Source organism: Dromiciops gliroides, chromosome 4 (assembly GCF_019393635.1).
Source record: "Dromiciops gliroides isolate mDroGli1 chromosome 4, mDroGli1.pri, whole genome shotgun sequence".
Taxonomy (NCBI): Eukaryota; Metazoa; Chordata; class Mammalia; order Microbiotheria; family Microbiotheriidae; genus Dromiciops; species Dromiciops gliroides.
In genome coordinates, this window is record NC_057864.1 from 270,364,493 (window position 1) to 270,388,608 (window position 24,116).

General features: G+C 39.0%; 1 protein-coding gene across 1 annotated transcript in view; it reads right to left on the reverse strand.

Moving 5' to 3' along the window:
* The window catches only part of PKHD1 (PKHD1 ciliary IPT domain containing fibrocystin/polyductin), a 714,107-nt gene that overhangs the window by 652,826 nt on the left and 37,165 nt on the right, over window positions 1-24,116 (reverse strand). Inside the window, exons 6-12 of the mRNA XM_044005152.1 lie at window positions 21,774-21,852; window positions 18,327-18,401; window positions 13,017-13,081; window positions 11,008-11,047; window positions 10,174-10,244; window positions 7,372-7,473; window positions 5,482-5,577 (exon numbers count right to left, since the gene is read on the reverse strand). Of these exons, the coding sequence (XP_043861087.1) occupies window positions 5,482-5,577; window positions 7,372-7,473; window positions 10,174-10,244; window positions 11,008-11,047; window positions 13,017-13,081; window positions 18,327-18,401; window positions 21,774-21,852 (528 nt within the window). The remainder of the gene's footprint in view (window positions 1-5,481; window positions 5,578-7,371; window positions 7,474-10,173; window positions 10,245-11,007; window positions 11,048-13,016; window positions 13,082-18,326; window positions 18,402-21,773; window positions 21,853-24,116) is intronic.

A 24,116-nucleotide genomic window follows, 5' to 3' on the forward strand; every position in this document is an offset into this window, starting at 1 on the left:
GAGATAATTTCATATGAGGACTGACTGAATGAAGGAAGTGAAGATGTTTATCCTGAGTGAGAAATGATTTGCGAAGATGAAAATTGTTTTTGTGTATTTGGAGAGTTGTTACAGGCTCACCAATTCACCTATTTAGAGTTGGGAGGGGCTTTAAAGACAACGCAGTTCAACCCTTTCATTTCCCCTCCCATGGGGATGATGAGGCCCAGAGGTCAAGTTACTTGCCCAAGGTGACAAAGGTAATGAGAATGGAAGATTTGGGATTTGAACTCAGGTCCTCTGATGCCAAATCTAGTGCTCTTTACATAGCACTATGCTATGGAAGTCAAATGGGGTCATAAAGAATTGAACTTGAGTGAAATGACTCAACAACAAATGATATGGAAGAAGGATTAACTCTCTCTGCATGACAAAGGACGGCAAAATGAGAAGCAATGGGTAGAATTTGCAAAGAAGCTAATTTAGAACACTAAAGCTATAACTGGGGATGTAAGGCTTCAGAAGATAACATTTAGGAGCTCCCCATTAGACTGTGAACTCCTTGAGGGTAGGACTATATTTGCCTTTCTCTTTATCTCTGGCAACTAAGTGAAGCAGTGGATAGAGTGTCCTGTTGGAAGTCAGGAACACTCATCTTCCTGAGTTCAAATTCAGCCTCAGACACTAGCTGTGTGACCCTGAACAAGTCACTTCACCATGTTTGCCTCAGTTTCTTCATCTGTAAAATGATCTGATGAAGGGAATAGCAAACCACTCCAGTATCTTTGCCAAGAAAATCCTAAATAGAGTCACAAAGAGTTGAACGTTACAGAAATGTCTGAATATTAACATGTATCTCCAGCATTTAGCACAGTGCCTGTCACATAGTAAGTGCTTAATAAATGCTCATTGACTTGACTTGAATTCAATGATTTGAAGGGATTTGCCTTGTTCTGTTTGGTTCCCCCTAGGAGCAATAAGTAGAAGCTGTAGAGGCATAATTAGGTTGGTTGAGAATGTAGGGGAAAACTTCCTTACAATTAGAGCTATCCCAAACTGGTGTGGACTTTCTCAGTAGATGATATATTCCTTCTAAGTGGATGTCTATAAACAAAAGAGGGATGATCAGTTCTTATATATATTGTAGAAGGGATTAATGATTGGGTGTGGTTGGTGTAGATGTCTATGAAGGTTGCTTCCAGTTTTGAGAGTCCCTTTCACCTGAGGATTCTTTGAGGTAACCTCCCCTCCTCTGGATGATCTGGAAACCCCAATGAACATACTTGATGCAAGAACTTTCCCTATAAAATTGAAGATCCAAAGAACTTACATTTACTGATGCAAAGTGAAGTGAGCAGAACCAGGAGAATACTGGACACAGTAACATCAATATTGTACTATGATCCACTGTGAATGACAGCTATTCTCAGCAAGATAATGATCCAAGAAAATCACAAAGGACTCATGATGAAAAATGCTGTCCACCTCCAGAGAAAGAAATTATGTTGTCTGAATACAAACTGAAACAATACTATTTTCACCCTTTCTTCCTTCCTTCCTTCCTTCCTCTCTCCCTTCATTTCTTTTCTTTCTTTCTTTCTTTCTTTCTTTCTTTCTTTCTTTCTTTCTTTCTTTCTTTCTTTCTTTCTTCCTTCCTTCCTTCCTTCCTTCCTTCCTTCCTTCCTTCCTTCCTTTCTTTCTTTCTTCCTTTCTCTTTCTTTCTTTCTCTTTCTTCCTTCCTTTCTTTTTTTGTTTGAGTCTTCTTGAACAAGATGATTAATATTTTGCATGATTGCACATGTGTAACCTATATCAAATTGTTGTCTCAGGGAGGGGGAAGAGAAGGGAGAGAATTTGAAACTCAAAACTTTTTTTAAAATGTTAAAAAATTTACATGTAATTAGGGGGAAATAAAAAATTATTTTAAAAAGAATTGTACATCCAAGAAATGAGGCATTATGCATGCTTTTGCTACTTGTGTTTAGTTTTTAGGTATCTCAGGGCCAAATTGCACAGTGGCAAGAAGTTAGTTGGTCAAGACACATATATTAAGCATATATTATGTTTTAGGCACTGAGCTAGAACACCGGGATTAAAAAGAAAGGCAAAAGACAGTCTCTTCCCTCAAGAGCTCAGTGTCTAACAGGGGAAGACAACATGCAAACAGCTTTATATAAACAAGCTATATCCAGGAATAGTTGGAAATAGTCAACAGAGGGAAGACACCATAATTAACGAGGATCTGGAAAAGCTTCCTGTAGAAGGTGGAATTTAAGCTGGGACTTGAAAGAAATTAGGGGAGTTAGGAGGCAGAGAGGAGGGGAGGAGCACTCCAGGTATGAGAGAAAACCAGTAAAAATGGCCAGCTAGGAGATGGAGTATCTTGTCAGTGAATCTCAGAATATGTGAGGATGAGTTAGGGGATAAGAAGACAGGAAAGAGATGGGACGGGGGGTTGGGGGGGATGGGGAGGAGGGGAGAGGAATAGACACAGGTTAGGAAGGGCTTTGAAAACCACCAGAGGATTTTATATTTGATTCTGGAGGTAATAGAGAGTCACTGGAGTATGGTGTGTATGCGTCTGTGTGTGTGTGTGTGTGTGTGTGTGTGTGTGTGTGTGTGTGTGTGTGTGTGTCTTGAGAGGAGACACATTGTCAACTGAGCAAAGAACTTTAAAAAATGAATAAAACATGATGATCACACTCAATCCCTGGGGAGGTGGGGGTCAAGGAGGAGAGTACTGCTATGAAAGCTAATTCAAATCTGAGATTCTCAATTTGGGGTCTGAATTTTTAAAAATAAAACTTTATTTTTTCAATTATCAAACATTTATTATTTTTCTTCTTCCCATTTCCCCACACCCACACACTAGAAAAAGAAATACAAAACCCTTATATGTGTGGTAGATACATACATACATATATATGTATATATAAATGGTTTAGTATTTCTTCTCTTTGAAAAGAATATATTTCTTTTTTAATATAATATGATATATATGATATAGTATGATATATCATATAAATGATTATATTTATATATCATATATGTGGTATATGTTTATATCATTTACATAATTGGTTTCCCTTTTGATCCTATGTATTTCATTTCATTTTATTTTTAAATGGCTTTAAAAAGCACAGTGCCTGGCACAAAGTAGTCCCTTAATAAATGTTCATTGTATATGAGAAGGGGTCCACAGACTTCACCAGACTGCCATAAGGGTCCAAGAAGAAAAAAAAAAAGTTAGGAACACCTGCTTTAAGGAAAGTGTTTTGCTCTCCCACAAGGGAGCTACACAGAACCCCTGTTGAGGCAAGGGACATTGTCAATTTGTCCTCCCAACAGCTGCATTCAGCATATCACACCCATGTTACCCGAGCCGCCAGCACAGGGATTACTCACTCACAGAGGGACCCAGAAGTCTTCCCTTACACAGGCAAGACTTGTTGCTTTCAATCACTCGTTTCAGTGGTTTCCTTTCCTTAGATGGGTGCTTCATCAGAGTCAAGACAGAAGAACTGGGCCCCAGGGAATCCCTAAGCAGGAGCTCTGAAGCCATTTCCACACTTGAATGGCCTTTCCTTAGAAAGGTGTCTTCTCCCGCTGTGCCAATTCCCTCTAAGTGCCTGGCACTCTGGAGATGACAGCTCCTGCCAGTTGTTAACTATAAAAGGCAGCACCTCTGTGGTTAGTTCCCCGATGCGGAATTCGAGGGTATCTTCCCAGGATCTAGGGGCAGGTGACATGCCACCTGCCCTCAGTTCCTAACCACACCTGAGCCTGTTTTTCCTAAAGGAAAACAGCAGTATGGGCTCCAGCAGTGTTTGATGCACCATGGAAAGGTTTGTCCTTTTCATCTCAGAGCCCTGAGAGGCTGGATTTTCAAAATTCTGAGGGCCCAGTGGTAGAACAAGCTGTATTCTCCTCTCCAGCTTTTGCCTGTTTCATTTATAATAAATGAAAGTCATTTACCCATGAGGGAGAAGGAAAGACATATGAATGACCTTCCTTGTGCTCTGGGCTCTAAGTTCTAATAGGCTTTGTCTATAACTAATGGGGTATTACATAGAATGCTAAGCTTGGAGTGAGGAATACATCCTCAGACACTCATAAAGAGGCACTGTGGTATAGTACTTTGGCCCTAGAGCCAAAGAACGGGTTCAAATACCACCTTTGATGCTTACTACATATATGACCTTGGCTAGGTCCTTTTATCCTACCTAAGTCTTCATCTGCAAAAGAAATGGGACAGACTAGAAAACCTCTGATATCCCATTGAAATCCAAACCTATGATCCTCTGCTCTATGACTCTGATAAAGTCATTTAAACTCTCTGAGACCAGGTTTCCTCATCTGAAAAATGGGGATTAGAGTTGCCCCTCTCTTGTAGGGGTTTAATGAGAATCAAATCCATCCTCGGACCAGCTGTGTGACCCTGAGAAGTTCAACCTCCGTTTACCTCAGTTTCTTCATCTGCAAAATGGGCATAATAGCACCTACATCATAGTGTAGTTGTGAGAATCAAATGATAAATATAAAGTACTTAATATAGTACCTGAACCCTATATAAATGATGGCTATTTTTAATCAAGTGAGGCAATGTATGCAAAACACTTTTGAAGCCTTGAAGCACTATACATGTGTGTGTATATATATATATATATATATATGTCTATTAAAATAGATGAGGGAAGCTAGGTGGTACAGTGAATAGAGTGCTGGGCAGGGAGGCAGGAAGACTCAGCTTCCTGAATTCAAATGCGGACCTCAGATCCTTACCAGATATGGGAAACCAGGCAAGTCACTTAACCCTATTTACCTCAGTTTCCTCATCTGTAAAATGAGCTGGGAAAGGAAATGGCAAACCACTCTAGTATTTTTGCCAAGAAAACCCCAAATGAGGTCACAAAGAGTCAGATATGACTAAAATAAAAATGACTGAACAACAAATTAACATAGATAGGTAAACATTGCATTATTTTTTCCCCTCAGGGCAGTGAGGGTTAAGTGTCTTGCCCAGGGTCACACAGCTAGTAAGTGTCAAGTGTCTGAGGTCTCATTTGAACTCAGGTCCTCCTGAATCCAGGGCCAGTGCTTTATCCACTGTGCCACCTAGCTGCCCGCATCACATTCTTTATAGATAAATTTGAGACTGTTTATCCACCATCAGTAGGGCATGTACTTGGAGTTGTATCTCCAGTAGCTCTGATGGATTGTTTGTTTGTTTCTCTAGTAAATAATCCTGTGAATTGGTAAAATGGTTGGCCAAGATTAGGGATGTAGTTTGAGGCCATGGAGCAAATCAAAGCTAGCTTTCCCACTTAGAATTCATGCTTATGTCCTTGGCTTCATAAACCCAGTGCTAGTTATCTGAGTTAATTATCTGTTGAGTTCTTAGCTGAAAGATTAACTCAAAAGAATTCAAATACTCTCTTTACCCTGTCCCTTCCCTAAAGAAAATAGTAAGAGGTGTACTGAGCTGCCACAGTACCTCCTTACCTGGTTGAGGTGATGTGAGCTTTGAACCCTGTTTCAGGGGCCTAGTAGTACATTCAATCTTCCTTGGAGAAATGTATTTGATTTCACATGGGATGCCTAATAACAATAAAAAAGAAAATGGGATAAGTCAAAAAATCTGAAATAGAAAGATGACAACCATCTTGAGCCAGGGATCTGGAGTCAATGGACCAGGGTTCAAATCTTATCTTGGCTATTTACTACATGGGTAACTTTGGTTGAGTTACTTGACTTCCCTGGGCATCAGTTTTCTCATCTGAAAATGGGGATAATAACAGCTCCTACCTCCCAGGTTACTGTGAGGATCAAATAAAATAATAATTGTAAAGCTCTTTGAACATAGTAAGCACCACATAAATATTAACTATTGTGATTATCTCAGAGATCATTTATTCTAATTCCCCCATTTCCAGACAGAGTCAAGACTAGAACCCAAGTTTCTTGACTCCTGAGCAGGTGTTCTTTCTACTACACTATGTTGATTTGCTAAAACATTGGTGGGAAGAGAGGAAGCTATCACACCATTGCAAGAGGTCAAAAAAGGAAGGGACATAAAGAAACCACTATCCCAGAAGCACTTCCTACATCTTTGGCCTTCATACCTTTGCTCACATGGTTCCCTCTCCTTAGAATACCCTCTTCAACTATTTTCCTTTGTCAAGTTCATATCCAATTTTAAAAGTCTTGTTTAAAGACTTTCTCTTCTTTAAACAGTGTGGCTCAGGAAAAGGGGAACTGGATTAGGAGTCAAAGAACCTGGTTTTAAATCCCGATTCTACTATTTACCGCCTGTGAGATTGTGGTTCAGTCACCTAAATTCTTTGGGTCTTATTTTCCATCTCTGTGGAGTCTAAATTTTCTTGAAGTTCTGAAGCTAAGATTATATGATCCTTTCCCAAACTCCTCAGCTTGAAATCATCTTTCCTGCTTGTTCTGTATTCACATAGCTCTTTGTATGTATACAAGTAGTTCATTTCCACATTCTACCCTTTATTTGTAAAGGACTCATATTCTCTCCTGGAAAGGCAGTGTGGCATAGCGGATAAGGAGTTGGCCTCAGGGCCAAGACTACCTCGGTTCAAGTTCCACCTATGGCCCATACTGGCTGTGTGACAACCCTGGACAGCTCTTTTTTTTTTTCTTCAGTGCTCTGAGACAGAGGTGTCAAACAAATAATCGACAACACGCTTGAGTGTGGCCCAAACCAAATTAAAATGTGAGTGGGAAATATTTAACAACAGAAAACAATACAATATAGATAATTTTGACATGTGGGGTTTTTGTTTTTTGTTTTTTGGGGGTTTTTTTGGTGAGGCAATTGGGGTTAAGTGACTTGCCCAGGGTCACACAGCTAGTAAGTGTTAAGTGTCTGAAGTTGGATTTGAACTCAGGTCCTCCTGATTCCAGGGCCGGTGCTCTATTCATTGCATCACCTAGCTGCATGGGTTTTTTTTTAAGTCAATATGAGGCCTAGAAGGGTCCTTAGGTGTAGTTTAGTGGCCCCTGCTTCAATATGAGTTTGGCATCACTATTCTAGGCAACTCTTTAAAATAATGTTTCCTCTAAGGTTCTGATCTGTACTGATAGAGGAGTTTTCTCATCGAGAAGTTCCCTATATCAGTGAAATCTCAGGTCCCGTCCCCATCCCTATCTTCTCCTCTATTGAACTGTAAGCTTTGTGAAGGAAGGGAGAAATCATATTTATCTTTTTATCTTTCCAAACCCTAGCAAAGTCCTTTACACACAGGTTCTCAAGAAATTTTGTGAGATTGAATTCCCACTGATCAAAAGGAGAAAAAAAAAAAGTCACTACATGAATGCTAACTAGCCCCAAACAGCTAGAGTGAAAGACAATGATTACATCTTAGCTACCTGCAACAGTCACCTGGGCAGAACAATCAAAGAAGTCTCCTGTGATGGTGATGCCTGTTCCTCCACCCAGGCTCCCAGTTACTGGAAACACAGACATTATTTCTGCAGAAGAAATAAAAAGTCAGCTTCATGATCTGGATTTCCAGTGTGTTTAGAAATCAAGAAAGCTGGCAGAACAATGACTAGGGACACAGATAGTCTCCATTTGAAGCCATTTCCAAACAGATATAGAGAAGAAAGAGGAAGATGAGAAGGCAAAGAGAAAACCAGGAGAAATGGAGGAAGATGGCCAAAAGATTAGGAATAGCAGACAGGACACAGAATTTGTAATCGGAGGAACAAGAGGACCTTGGGAAAGTCACTATCTTACTGGAGCTGGAAAAGATAAGAACTAGCTTCACTTCCAATGTTAAATCAATGATGATAAACTCCTATGACCTGGGTTCACAACCAAGCACTGCTCCTTGTTACTTATGTGACCTCAGTCAAGCCACATTTTCCTTAGGTCTCAGTTTCCTCAATTAAATTAGAGTAAAAGTAGAGAGCAGCTAGGTGTACAGTGGATAGAGTGCTGGTCCTCGAGTTAGGAGGACCTAATTTCAAATCTGGTCTCAGATACTTACTAGCTATGTGAATCTGGGCAAGTCACTTAGCCCTGTTTGCCTCAGTTTTCTCATCTGTAAAATGAACTGGAGTAGGAAATGGCAAACCACTCCCATATCTTTACAAAGAAAATTCCAAATGGGGTCACAAAGAGTCGAACGTGACTGAAACAACAACAAAAATTAAAGTAGGAAGGATGATAATAAATGGTGACTAAGGTCCCTTCCAGCTCTGAATCTATGATCCTATCCCATGATTTCTAAGCAGTAACTTGAGCTTTGATAGCAAAAAGTAGTTCTGTATAACACCCTCTTATAGGCACTATCAATATGCCCATCTCTTTCCTGATTTGTACTTTTGAAGACAAGTAAAAATGTATGTTCCCTCCCTCCTCATTCTCTTTTGAAGTTCATATAAATTAAATTAAAAAGAAATGAAGCAAACTGCTAAGATGTATATTATAAAATAGCATAGCAATGGGAAAATGTAAAGAAGGATATTGCAAAAGTGCAAAAATAACTTCTTCAAAAATCTCTAGAAATATCTTTATTTTATTTTTGTTTCTGGGGCCAAATATTATATTTTATTTTTCATTTTACCAGACCTTTATTTTTTTCAAATTATGTGTAAAGAGAGTTTTCAACATTCACTTTTGTTAGACTTTTGAGTTCCAAATTTTTCTCCTTCTCTCCCTTCATTCTCCCCTCCAGAGGCCAGTTAGCAATCAGATATAGGTTATACATCACAATCATGTTAAACCTATTTCCATATTACTTATGTTGTAAGAGAAGAGTCAGAACAAAAGGGAAAAAAACCACAAAAAGAAGAAACAACAACAACAATAAAGCAACAACAAAGTGAAAATAGAATGCTTCAATCTGCATTCAGACTCCATGGTTCTTTTTTCTGTATGTAGAGGACATTTTCCTTCATGAGTGTTTTTGCCATTGTCTTGGATTATCGTATTGCTAAGAACTAAGTCTATCACAGTTGATCATCACACAATGTTGATACTGTGTACAATATTCTCTTGGTTCTGCTCACTTCATTCAGCATCAATTAATGTAAGTCTTTTCAGGTTTTTCTGAAATCCATTTGCTTATCATTTCTTACAGCACATTGCATTACATTTACATACCACAACTTGTTTAGCCTTTCCCCAATTGATTCCCCACTTCCCAGTTTCCAATTCTTTGCCACCACCAAAAGAGGACCTATAAATATTTTTTTATATGTGGGTCCTTTTATCTTTTTATGATTTCTTTGGGATATAGACCTAATAGTGGTATTGCTGGGTCAAAGGGTATGCACAGTTTTACAGACTTCTGGGCATGGTTCCAAATTGCTCTCCAAAATGGTTGGTTGATCAGTTTTCTTGGATTTTGTTTGTCAAATATGGAAATGCTAATAATTTTCTTTTGCCAGTTTTCTTTGAATTCTTTTACTTCCATAAAGCTATTTCTTGCCTTTATTAGTGGTAAAAGGAGGGAAGGAAGGAAGGACAGATGGAAGAAAGGAAGGAAGGAAGGAAGGAGAGGAGAAGAAGGAAAGAAGGAAGAAGAGGAGAGGAAAGGAAAAAGAAAAGAAAAGAAATTTCTTAAGAAGGCACTGCAGACCTTTAGGGAAAGACTGTAAGATTATTTATAGGTTCTATTGTAACTCCAAATGGGAGAGCTAGCCTCTGAGTTCATAGTTTTAAAAAGTGATTTTCCAACTTTCAGCATTTATTTCTGTGATATAGGGGATTTAGCCACCAGGTGGCAATGCAAGAGCTCAGTCTATATTAACAAATCAGGAGTTGTTGAAAGTATGCTCATAACTAAAGTAAAAGAAAGATGGGTTATTGGGTGGTTAAGCTCTTCCTTTTCCTTAATACTTTGTGGGGGGGGGGGAGGGACTAAATATACCTATTCCAGAATCCTTCATTAATTCTAATCTTTAACTCATATCCACCAACAATATCAAATTCCTCTGTCAACTGTTAAAATGAGGGGGCTGTACTAGATAACCTCTCAGCTCTTTTCTAAATCTGTGATCCCAGTACAGTCACATGGTCCCACCCACATGTGAAAATCCTATTCCTATGTACATCCACAACACACTGAGGCACACATTCACCATCCAGTGGTGACATGAATGGATGAGGCAAAGGATGAGAAGGTCCAGATCTTAGATGAGATATGCGAAGTAAGGTCATACCTGAGTAAGTCTGATACAAGAAAAGGTCCTGTTTGGCACTGATCAGCCATGCATCCTTATGTACAATTGACCTTCAAAAGAAGATAGGGTTATAATTAGTTCAGGGGTCAGAACATTCATTGAATTATCTAGATTACTCTTTTCCTTGATCAAAAATCTCCACTTCTTTTATGGACATTTATAGCCTTAAACAACAAAGTAAAATGGACTTGAATTTGGGGATGAAAGTTTAAAAGAGAATTTATATGGCCCTCTAGTTGAAAGAACTAGTTATGTGAAGCCTGGAGAAGGAAAGACTTGGGGGAGAAGGCATGACAGTCTTCGTTAAGTACCTGAAGGACCTGTACAGGGAATAGGGATTAGATTTGTTCTAGTGGACCCCAGCAGGCAGAACCAGATGAAATGGGTGGAAGTTTTGGAGAAACAGACCATAGGTAAGAAAGCCCCCCTAGACCCAACTGCAACAGAGAAAGACTTTCTCTTATCTGGGTCTCAAAGCTCTCTTCCCTGAAATTTTAGGTCTTACTGCTTCGTTCACCCTTTATTTGGAGATCTTCATGCTCTGTCACCTTGAAGCACTTCTCTTGCCTCAACTCTTCCTTTCTATTGTCAGCTTGAAGTTATTCTTTAGTTTTGACCCTGCTTCATCACCCACCCCACCTTACTCCCATTTTGTTCCTACATTGTATAGAATGGGGTATCTAAAGTAATTCAGAATGTTCATCTAAATCTCCCAATTATGGACATGAATATAAAAGAAACACAGAAGACCAAAAGCATAAGCAACCCACATAACCCAAACACAGAAAGGTTTGCAGGCTTCCCAAAACTTACTTTCCTTTGTTAAATATGGAGAAGCTAACATTCTGTGAACCTGTTGGCCAGGGGAAAAAATGGCATTTAGTATAAGCGTCTGAAAAAGATTACAGAGTTAAAAACTACTACCCTAGATCCAGGTACTTGAGAAAAAAGAAAAAGAACACCCAAGCTTAAACTTTTCCTAGGGCAGCTAGGTGGCAGAGTAGATAGAGCACTGGATCTGGAGTCAGGAAGACTCATCTTTCTGAGTTCGAATCTGACCTCAAACACTTACTAGCTATGTGACCCTGGGCAAGTCACTTCACCCTGTTTGTCTCAGGTTCCCCCTCTGTAAAATGAGCTGGAGAAGGAAATGGCAAATCACTCCAATATCTCTGCCAAGAAAACCCCAAATAGGGTCACAAAGAGTAGAACACAACTGAATAACAACAACAACAACTTGTCCTAAAAATAGCAAAGACAAGGAGATTGGTTAATTAGGACCATAAGCATATCTCTCTCTTTCTAAAAATAAAAGGACAATAAATAAATAAATAAAAATAAAAGTAAGCAGCATTCTCTTATACTGTCTCTTCCCAGAAAAGTAATAATAATAGATAGCATTTAGCACTTCCTATGTGTCAGGCACTGTTAAGCCCTTTACAGATATTATCTTAAAGGTAGGTGTTATCATCTCCATCTTACAGTTGAGGAAACTAAGATAAATAGAGGTTAAGGGAGTTGCCCAGGGTCACACAGCTAGTAAGTGTCTGAGGCCAAATTTGAACTCAAATCTTCCTGACTGCAGGTCCAACACTCTACCCACTGCACCATCTAGCCATATTTACATGGCACTTTATGATTTATAAAGTATTTTATGCATATGATTCCATTTGGTCCTCACAACCACCCTTCAAGGTAGGTACTGTGTTTTATAAAATTATTGCTACTACTGTATTTTATCAATTAATTGCTATTATGCCTGTTTTGGTAGTAAGCATTTATTATTAATTAATATCATAAATACCAGTAAAGAATTGACCTCACTGCAGTTAGCACAAGCAGGAGAAAAGCCCCAGACCCATGTTATCTCTCATAGAGAGAGCAGGTGGTCTCAAGGAGAGTTCAGAAGACCGACAAAACCTACACTGTCCTAAGAGGAAGAGTGTGCACCAAGAGAGCCCCAGACCCTAGCATGGTGAAGGGTTTTATCCTCTTTTGATAGAAGTGGGTCATTACACATTGATCAAAGTTAGTATCATTCAATTCCATTGGTTGACATGACTTGAGGGTGGTTTAAACTAAAATGAACTCTACTGATGACATAAGGGAAGAGTAGGAAAAAAAAACTATCACTGAAGGGCAAAGGTGAAGTCCAGTATCTAGGTGTGGTTTGATCCCATCAGTTCACTGAGCTAGACAAAAGAATCAATCTCCCTTTCTTTTGTTCCCTTTGGTTTGTCTCAGACAAGAGCTGAACTTCCTCAAGAACTGGACTTTCTGGAGTGGGAGAGAAGGACTGAAACTGATCTGGGTCTCCCCAAGAAATTCATTATTAATATTTATTTTCTCACAGTACTATTACTATCATCCTAATTTTATTGTTGTTCAGTTGAGTAGTTGTGTCCGATTCTTTGTGATTCCATGAACCATACTATCCATAGGGATTTCTTGGCAAAGATACAGTAGTGGTTGGCCATTTCCTTCTCCAGTGGAGATTAACCAGAGTTTAAATGAGTTGCCCAGGGTCACACAGCTAATAAGAATCTGCAGCTGGATTTGAACTCAGTGAGGTCTTCCTGACTCCAGGTCCAGTGTTCTATCCACTGAGCCATCTAGCTGCCTCCTATCCCCATTTTATCGAGGAAGAAATTAAAACTAAAAAGGTTAAGTGACTTGCCCAGCATCATACAAATAATGTCTCAAGCAGAATTCAAACCCATATCCTCCTGATTCTAGTACCATATTCACCACACCACACAGTCCCTATAAAGAGGAAGAGGTTAGCAAAACTCTTAAAATCAATCATCCCTTTTCCAACTGACCAATGTAGTGACCTTCCAGCCGACACTGTAAGGCTCCAAAGCCAAGGTCCTCCTCAACTGGATACCTGTGAAGAGATGAAAGAGAGGGGAAAATGAAACATCACTGAACAATGTAGTAGCCCAGGAGAGCAAGAATTCCATTGAAGGGGGAAAGTAGGATCATATATTTCAATCTGAAAGGCACCTGACAAAGCTTCTAGTCCAATCTCTTCATTTTGCAAAGGAGGAATACAAATAGTATATTAACCAAGGAAAATTGGCTGCTAATGAAAGCAATGTATGTATAAAATGATGTATAAAGGTATGTCCTTTAACCAGCTACTTGTTGGTACATAATTATGTGCATGTTGTTTCTTCCAATAGACTGTGGGGGCAGCTAGGTGGCACAGTGGATAAAGCACTGGCCTTGGATTCAGGAGGACCTGAGTTCAAATTCAGCCTCAGACACTTGACACTTAACTAGCTGTGTAACCCTGGGCAAGTCACTTAACCATCATTGCCCTGCAAAAACCAATAGACAGTGAACTCCTTAAGACTATTCAATAAACTATAGTGGCTGACTATTGTCTCCAGCTTTCAAATACAAAATACTCTGCTTGTTATTCAAAGCTCTTCATAACCTACTCCTCTTCTACCTTTCCAGTCTTCTTATACCTAACTCCCTAACACATACTCCTCAATCCAGCGACACTGGCCTCCGGGATGTTTCATGAACAAGACACTCCATCGCCTTACCTGAAGACATTTTCTCTGGCTGTTCCCCATACCTGGAATGCTCTCTTTTCCACTCTATTGACTTCCCCAGCTTCCTTTAAGTCCCAACCGAAATCCCACCTTCTACAAAAAGTCTTCTCCATCCCTTCTTAATATCAGTGCCTTCCTTCTGTTAATTATTTCCTATATATGTTGCATATAGTTTGCTTTGTATGTATTTGTTTACATGATGCCCCCTCTCTCCACTCATGCTGTAAAGTCCCTAAGGGCTAGAACTGTCTTTTACTTTTTTTTATTTCCTCAGTGATTTGCACCATCCTGGGGATACAGTAGGTGCTTAATACATGTTTATTAATTGATTGACAGGAACCATCTTTTGCATTTCATTGCATCCCCAGCCCTTGGCACAGTGCCTGGCACACAGTAGAACAGGACAGAACCATGACTCTGAATTATCAAGTAGTGAGAAAATGAACATATCAAATGCATCTCTAGCTATTCTCTGTGCTGACTGTACATTCTCTCATGCTTCCCTTTCCCCAGCCCCTGAGATAGGAGAAGGAACAGATGTGCTTCTTGCTCTTCACTGACTCTTCCAGTCCCTCCCCATGCCACTGTTACTTAGTAACCTCTGCTTTAAGGTTCTATACATCCACAGGTATCTGCCTATTCAGCTCCCGGTGGCAGGTATCCACTTGTCCTCTAGTCATTCCCCAACCTTTCTCAAGGAGTTCAGTATCTGAATCAGAGTTGTATGCTTCCCCCCTCCCCCATTACCTGCTCTTACACTTGGAGAGTTCACTTTATACATTGAAGTCCTCTTAAATAACCAGTTCATCAAGCTCCTCAGTTCCCATGATTATTATTATCCTATATCCTATTATCCTATAATATCCATTATCCTACCTGAACCATATATAGTCAATCATCTATTATGCACCTACTATGTATTAGGTGTCATGCTAGAAGCTGGGGATATAAAAAAAAATTAAACAATGCCTGCTTTCAAGGAGCTTACAATGGTCTGGGGATGGGGTAGGGGTGAAAAGGGAGATATAACAGATAAAGAGATAATCAGTTGTATGATTTACTCAAAATAAACATACAGTGATGGTGAGGGGAAGTGTTAACAATCAGCAGAATCAGAGAGTGTCTTAGAGGAAGTGACATTTTGCTGAGCTTGAAGGGTAATCAAGTATTCCAAGAAGCAAAAATAAAGAAGGATATTCTAGGAGTGGAGGACAGAATGTACAAAGTTACAAAGGTGGTAGATGAGGAAGGGCAAGTAAATTAGTCTGGGTAGAATATAGAGTGTGTAAGGAAGAGTAACGTGTAACAAGTCTGGAAAGAAAGGTTAGAGTCAGATTATAAAGATCTTTGAATGCCAAACAGAAAAATGCATTTTATCCTAAAGGTAATAGGGAACCATTGAATATTCTTGATCAGGGCAGTGACACAATCAAACCTATGCTCTATTTGGCAGCTACATGTAGGATGGATTGGAGAAGGGAGAAGTTGAGAGCAGTGAGACCATTTAGGTGACTGCAATAGTGATAGGGAAGGACTTCAACTAGGGTGGTTTTAGCATAAATTAAATGATTGATTGAATGAATGAATGAGGATGGATAGAAAATATGTAGCGGTAGAATATATGATAGCAACTGTTCAGAAATAGGAGACAAATGATTGTGAAGAGCAAAATATGACTCTGAGAGTGCAAAACCTGCATGATGGGAAGAATGTTAGTTCCTTTCATAGAAGAAGTTAGGAGGAGAGAGAAGTTTTGGGGTTTTTGGGGTTTTTTGTTTTGTTTTGTTTTGTTTTCAGTGAGGCAATTGGGGTTAAGTGACTTGCCCAGGGTCACACAGCTAGTAAGTGTCTTAAGTGTCTGAGGCCGGATTTGAACTCAGGTATTCCTGACTCCAGGGCTGGTGCTCTATCCACTGCACCACCTAGCTGCCCCTGAGAGAGAAGTTTGAGGGAGGGACAGGGGAAGATGAGTTCAGTGTTGAATATATTCAGTTAGAGATAAGTATAAGACATTGACTTGGAGATGTCCAGCAAGCAGCTGGAGATGCATTACTGAAGTTCAGGAGAGAGAAGAAGGCTGATATGAAGATTTGAAAGCCATCCTGCATAAGTATGAAAATTGAACCCATGGAAACTGATAAGATCACAAAGAGAAATTGTTGGGAGGATGCCTGTGTTTTAGAGTTTATTTGGTTTTTGCTTCTCAAAAAGGTTCTAGAATAAACCTTCAAACTATATCTGGACTCATGATGCATGCTATCCATCTCCAGATAGAGAAATGATGGATTCAAAGTGCAGATCAAACCATATTTTCTTTCCTTCCTTCCTTCCTTTCTCTTTCTTGCTCTAATTTATTTATTTTACTTACTTATCTATTTTTTGGAACTTTGCTAATACTGGAATTTGTTTGCATTAGCAAACATTTGTAATAGGTTTTATTTTTCTTACCTTCTCAATGGATAGAAGAGGAGAAGGAAGAAGGGGAGTATTTGGAATGGGAAAATAATATAAAGTTCAATTTTTTAAAATAATGCAAAAAATTGTATCTGGAATCCATTTGTAAATCTTTCCCACCAAGCTGAAATGGGAAGAAAGAAAGGAAACAAGCATTTATTAAACACTTACTATGAAAAGGGCAGCTAGGTGACACAGATGATAGAATACTGGGCCTGGAGTCAGGAAGACTTATCTTCCTGAGTTCAAATCTGGCCTCAGACACTTACTAGTTTGGTGACCCTGGACAAATCTCTTAACTCTGTTTGCCTTAGTTTCCTCATCTGTAAAATGATCTGGAGAAGGAAATGGCAAACCACTACAGTATCTTTGTCAAGAAAATCCAAAGGGGCAACTAGGTGGTACAGTAGATAGAGTACCAGCCCTGGATTCAGAAGGACCTGAGTTCAAATCCAGCCTCAGACAATTGACACTTACTATCTGTGTGACCCTGGGCAAGTCACTTAACCCTCATTGCCCCACAAAAAAAGAAAAGAAAACCCCAAATGGGGTCACAAAAAGTCAGACACAACTGAACAAAAGAAAATGCAAAGGGAGTCTTGCATCTGTTAGAGAAACAATTGTCATCAAAGACATAAATAAAAATGTTTTTACCTCGGACAAAAACAATTGGAAGACAGGAGAGGGGAGCAGCAGAAGAGATAGCCAAAGTGTGGGCACAGTCACTCAAGGAAAGAAGGTCTGGTTTCTGGTGAGGGTCTATAAGACCTACAAGAGTATCCATGGTGACAAAGTCCAGGAAAAGGGGTAGGGTAGGGGCAATTGAGCTTTGCACATCTTGGACCAGCAGAGAGTGATAAGACAAAGGATAGAAACACAGTTGCCCTAGGGAGGAAGCATCTTCCCATGACTAAACTCCTGATGTGGTATAGTGGGGAAAGAAACACTTGATTTTGTGCCAGACATCCCATTTGAATACCAGTATTGTCATTTACCAACTATAAGACATTGAGCAATTCCTTTATTTCCCTAAGTATATTTCTCCATCACTAAAATGGGGGGTCATGAGAGAAATTATTATTTTCTATTATATTAATAGACCATTATTAATTAGGATCCAGGCTTTTTATTTTCTCAGTCAGTCAGCCAGTCTCTGAAGGGTATGGCTGATAAAAGAGATTGCCCCAATCCTTAGCGTACATGATCCTCAATCTTGGGCAGGACGCCACCAAACTAGAAGGCCTTACTTCTATTTGAAGTGTAAACAGAATCTAATCTAGGTGAATTCCTTCCCCAAAGCAATAAATAAGCCCATGTCCTTGTACCCCACCATTAGAGTTTAGGGTGACCCACCTCATGAAGGAGAAAACCTATCACAGTTGTTTCCGCAGAGATGAATTCCTTTGTCCAGATTGCTGGAGGAGACTGAGTCTTGTGATCAAGCTACTTTCCCAACAGGAAAAGCTGAAGACTTTTAGCCTATCCCTTCATTAACTATTCATTAATCAGGGTTGATTTTTACCTGTCAGGGGCACCCCTTTTTCTAAAAATATATTATGACTTCAAATATCTTCATATCTTTGTCTTTGGTTACCAAGAGAAACCACTGACCATCAATTTATTGATTATTAGCTAGTCTAATTAATAAATTGATAATTAATTACCCAAAAACTTTGTCTCACAGGCTTTTCCTTCTACACAGTTATAATACCTATACAACCATAACAGAGTTATGAAGATCAAACAAGATCCTGGCAAATGCTTAATAAAATTAAAAGAATGATATAAATGTTAGTTCATGGTTTTATACACTAGAAAAAAAGAATATGTGTGTGTCCGTACTCTGTATACAGGGAGTATGTTGATAAATATTCAGCAATGTACTTTCCTGGAGGGGAAAAATATATGCACTTCACTTGTAAATTTAATCTGCATTATCGTCTTTTTTGCATCACTTTCTTAAGTTTAGACATCAGCTTTACTGATTTCCAGGGTGTAAATGCTCACACTGAAAGTTGGCTCTCCAGAGCTGACCCTAGCAGGATCCAGTACACCCCTGCCTGAATATATGTCTTTCAAGGTTTGCTTTCCCAAGGAAAGGAAAAAACTCACCAGCTTGCTGTTTCTCTGTCCACAAGAGAGCAAGGTGTAATCCATTCTCCTCCTTGAGCCTGAAGAGTGAGTGGACTGGGTGAGAAAAGCAAGGAAAATGGTGTGAGTGGAAAGTTTTGGGTGATTTCCACTGCCTTTGCTGGAGTAATTCCTGAGCTGACCTCACTGATAACATTATCTTTCCTAGTGCTTCTAGAACAGGTTCTCTTAATTTTGGGAGGGGCCATGGAACCCCTTGGAAATCCAATGAAGCCTTTGGATCCCTTCTCTGAATCATGTTTTGTTTTGTTTTGAATTCATAACTGAAGGAAATTCTTACTAGATTTCAATAAGAGTGGAGTGAAAATAAAGATGTAATTATTTTTTCCTATCCACGTTCATGAACTCCCCAAATCCTATCCACAGATGCCTGTGGACTTCAGATTGAAACCTCCTACCCTAGGAGGACAAAGGATGGTGTATGATTATAGGAAGGTGAACTCTTGTCCCAGAACATGGTCTTGAGGCTTACTTTACAGTTCCTTTAAGGTAAAGATAGAAGTGGTGGAAGAAAGTATAATGCAAGCTGGCATTAATGCTAGCCTGAGCTGTATAACATGGAAAAGGGGTATCTGTACCATAGACTGAGAAACATGCCCTCACAAACTTTACTTTCTGTTGCATGTAACCTATACAAAGTCACATCCTCAGGGCAGCTAGGTGGCACAGTGGATAAAGCAGTGGCCCTGGATTCAGGAGGACCTGAGTTCAAATCCGGCCTCAGACACTTGACACTAGATGTGTGACCCTGGGCAAGTCACTTAACCCTCATTGCCCCGCCAAAAAAAAGGAAAAGAAAAGTCACATCTTCATTGCATCAGCCATGAGGAATAACTTTACCCCTGTTACAATGGTGTTCTCAGAAATTGGGCAAAGGTAAGTCCATAGGGGTCTGCACATAGGCCCTTGTTTTACAAAGCAAATTCTAAGTTTGGTTCCTTCTTCCTTTCATCTCCAATAATGCCTACTCATCTTTTCACTGTACACACAGGGGAACCCCACTGATAACTACCACACCTCTGCTAGAAATGTAGCTATTAGAAACCGTCAACTCAACTTGCTCCTCTACTAAGGACTAAAAGACAAAATTAATTAGAGAGGTGGAATAGAGGAGATGATAAATTGAAGGAGGCGGTTCCTGTCCTCTACAGTAATGATTGTTTCCCCAGTGTGAAGGGGGAAATGAGATTCCATGCACAGAATCTGATCATCTGAGCATACATGTGTAAAATTATGTTCTTTGCTCCATGGAACATTCTTTAAAATAGCTTCATTTATTAGATAATTCCCATTTCAAAGACCTTTTCTTCAGACACCATCATTTTTAAAACTCTCAGATTTGTGATTACACTACTCTGGACTCTCTTCAACTTTTCCATCTCCTTTTAAGATAAGGGTCTCCAAAATGAACATGGTACTCTAAAATAAATTATTGATCAAGTAATGAGTATTTATTAAGCTTCTATTATATGCTGGGTGCTGTACCAGTCACTGGGGATACAAATACAAAGAAGGAAGCAGTGCTTGACTTCAAGGAACTTTCATTATGTTATGACTATAGCGAGCAAGTACAGCATCAGTATAGCAGCATCTTGGGAGACAAAGGTACATGATGAGTTTTTCTCCTTCACTTTCCATTAGGCACCAAACAACATGTAAGTTGAGGTGAGGGAGAGGTAAGCAACATTCCTGGCTTATGTAAAGGACCAAGTCACACAGCCATAAGATCACAAGCTCCCACAGGAATTTTATAGGAGAGATGCAGCACTTTGTACCTCTCCCTATCTGTATCAGGGGTCCTTGACTTTGTGTGTGTCATGGACCCCTTCTCAGAATAATGGTTTTAAATGCATAAAATAGATTGCATAGGACTACAAAGGAAAGCAATTATATTAAAATCAAAATATGTAGGAAAGCAAATATTTATGACAAAATATTTGAGAAATCAAGTTCATGAACCCTAGCTTAAGAACCCCTACACTATGAAAAGGCTCTCTGTCTCTGTCTCTGTCTCTCTCTTTGTCTCTCACACACACATACACACACACACACACACACAATTGGGAGACACAACCTCTTGAGCTTCAGGAATTTTAAGATTACAGGATGCTTCTGCCTAAGTAGGTTGCTCTTTCTGTTTTGCTAGCAAAACCAGGAGAAGATGAAAAAAGGACCCTCAAGAGTCCAAGAGGCACTTGAAGGGTAGTTTTTATAGAAGCAACCAGATAGTAGTCAACAAATTGGTGAGCAAGAGTCTACCTTGAGCCCTTTACCTTAGAGACCAATTTTTTTGTTTAACAGAGCAATATAGTTGTAAGATGCATCTGCAAAAAGGCAAGTACAAAAGGCTAAGTGAAGAGAACTAAAAAATACATACTTTAAAACTAGTTTTTGCAACCATCTGAGGCTTATTCAAACCACTATGGGCATTCGCCCTGTATCTCTTACATTTCTTATTTGCTTCAGAAGATGTATTCTAATCCATATGTGAATTAATAGTCCTTTTAAGTTCATCCAAGTGGGAAAACAAAAATTAAATATTTAGGAATGTGGGCTAGAGCAATCTGATAATTTATGAATTGTTATAAGGAATATCTATGTCCTATATCAGATGAGAGTTTGGGTAGACTTTGAAAGGAGATAGAAGCTGGAAGACATGGGAACCATGCAGGTTCTGCCCACACATATGTAGTTTAACCAAGCTGGTAGCTGAAGACTTGGGGTGCCATCTCATGACTTGCCCAGATATAGCTGAGATAAGTTCTGTCCCTACATCCACAGTAAAGTGAGATGGAGCAGCCTGACCTCAGAGCCACCACCTGGCAGCTCGTATGGATATTTAGCCTCATGTCTTACTGGTAATATAAAGCTTAAAGCATTGCTCCTCTGTTTCTGGTCTCTTGTACTTTATACAAATATTGAATGAAGAAAGTAATTTGGGCTTTTTAATGGCTTCCTGAAAATATATGAACAACTCAAAGGTTTTCAGTTGCTATTCCCATTCCTCTCCCTCAGTTGGATCTCTACAATAGTATTTCCAAATGAGCAAATTAACAAGAAGAAACAAATTTATAACTAAATTTCAGATTTTCCCATTGTTTTAGAATGTGGGTTGAAAGAAAAGAAAGGTAAAAAGGCTAAGGGAGAAAACCAACGGATACAATTACAGTGCAATTCACACCGAGCCCAGAGTGACTAGTTGCAAGTAAATAAATAGACCCGCTTAATCGACCAGTTGCAATTACATTAACAAAGTTTGCTGAAGCCCAACTCACTAGGGACCATAAACTGCAAAGAAGAAAATAGCAATTCTGTGCCAACTGCTTTCAATTTATTGCTGTCAGAGAAGCCAGTCTCAGAAAGCATATGTGTCCCCCGTTGAAAACAGAAACATAGACACACACCTACCTATCAATGTACTCAACATCGTTATCAAAGGTTTCAGTCCTTCCTGTAATAATCCAGCCATGGATTTGTATTAAGTTTCCTGGTTATAATGTAAAAAAAGAGAGAGGAAAAAATTATTAAGCTTAAAGGCTAGACTTAAAACAATGGCACCTGTTTTATGTATTTTGTTTCTTTTTGGTTTCTATCACTTCCCATTTTTGTTGTGCTTATCTACTAACCTACTTGACACTACCCCCACCTCCTTTGATAACTCCATCCCCATATTTCAGGAAAAACCTGGGAAGATTGATATGAGTTGATACAGAGTGAAGTGAGCAGGACCAGAAAAACATTATACACAGGAACAATAATATTATAAGGAAGATCAGTTGCAAAACATTTAGTTACTCTAATCAATACAATGATCTATGACAATTCCAAAGGACTCATGAAGAAAAATGCCATTCACTTCCAGAAGACAGAACTGATGGACTGTGAGTGCAGATGGAAGGGTTTTTTCTCTTTATTTTTCTTCCTTCTTTTTTTTTGCAACTTGGCTAATGTGGAAGTATGATTTGCCTAATTTCATATGTATAATGAGCATCATATGTCTTACCTTCTCAATGGCTGGAGAAGAGGGGAGAGGGAGGAAGAGAATGTGGAACTGAAAATAAAAATTTTAAAGAAATATTTTTTAAAGGATAACTCTGTCCTCATAGTCCTCTCTATCCCATCTCTGATGGCATCCTTCAGGATTTCAATGTCAATGTTTGTAATCATTCAAACACCTTTCCTCACAGTTTCTGGATCTCCATACCTCCAGCTATCATATTCTCTATCTCATTCCTGCCATCCACAAGTAGATAATCACTTGAAAACTTCCTCTTATTTAGAACTTTCCTACTTCCAATATCATGAACTCTGAAACTCCTGCCTTTGACCATATCACTATCTTTCCACCTCTCTCACCTTCTCATTCCTGTTGAACACTCTCATTACCCTCCTAATGGCCTCTGTTCTTGTGAATCCTCCATAGTCTACCAGACCACCAGGACAATTTTATCTTCATTTACTTTTCCACCAAACCTGAACTCAAGTGGGTCAATGACTCTAACTATGATCTCACCAGGAACTCCAAAAAGCTCTTTCCATTGTCCTGCCACACCCACCCTCCCAAGTCCAAATCCAATCAATGTATTTCTCCACTCTTACTGAGAAGCTGTCATGCATTCCTAGAGAGAGTCATATAAAAATGCCAACTGATTCCATTATGCTATCTCACTTCACCTGGGACTGCACTATAGCTCAATAATCCTTTTACTTCTCTCCTACTGTCTTCCTTTTGGATTCCCCATGAGGATTATTCCAAACTTTTTCAACTCCCATGAAGTCTCCTCAAATTCTAAGCGCCACTTTCCATGTCCCTTACTTTCATTGTATGACTTTGCCTTTTACCTTCCTAAAATCAAATAAATCTTTGTAAATCTTTACACATAAAGTCGGCCATAGACAATAAAAAAGACGTGGGCAGCCTAGAGCCCTCGGGCAAATAATTCCTAGTAAGTCTAGAGTCTGAACTCTGCTCTTTACCCTGATTTCTGAAAGGTTTCTTTTGCACATAACTTCAACCTTGTTTGGTGCCCTTGAACTTGAGTATCTCCATCACGCTTCTTTTTTTTTTATAATAAACATTTTATATTTAAAGTTTTGAGTTCCAAATTCTACACCTCCTTCCCTTCTTCCCTCCCTCCTCCCTGAGGTGGTAAGCAATCAGATATAGGTTATGCATGTGCAATTATGTAAAACATTACCATATTAGTAATTTTGTATAAGAAAACTTTAATAAAAGAAAAAATGAAAAGAAAAATGAAAAATAGCATGCTTCAATGTGTGTTCTCAATATCAGTTCTTTCTTTGGAGGTGGATAGTATGTTTCATCATTAGTCCTTTGAGATTGTCTTGGATCATAGTATTGTTGATAGTAGTTAAGTCATTTACAGTTGATCATCACACAAAGTTGTTGTTACTGTATACCATGTCCTCTTGGTTCTGATCATTTTACTCAGCATCAGTTCATGTAAGTCCTTCCAGGCCTTTCTGAAATTGTCCTGCTTATAATTTCTTATAATACAATAATATTTGATCACAATTATACCACAGCTTGTTTAGCCATTCCCCAACTAATGGGAATTCCTTTGATTTCTAATTCTTAGCCATTACAAAAAGAGCTGCTACAAATATTTTTGTATAAATAGGTCTTTTTCTCTTTTTTTTTTGCTGTCTTTTGGATATAAACCTAGCAGTGGTATTGGTAGATCAAAGGGAATTCAGTTTTACAGCTCTTTGGGCACAGTTCCAAATTGC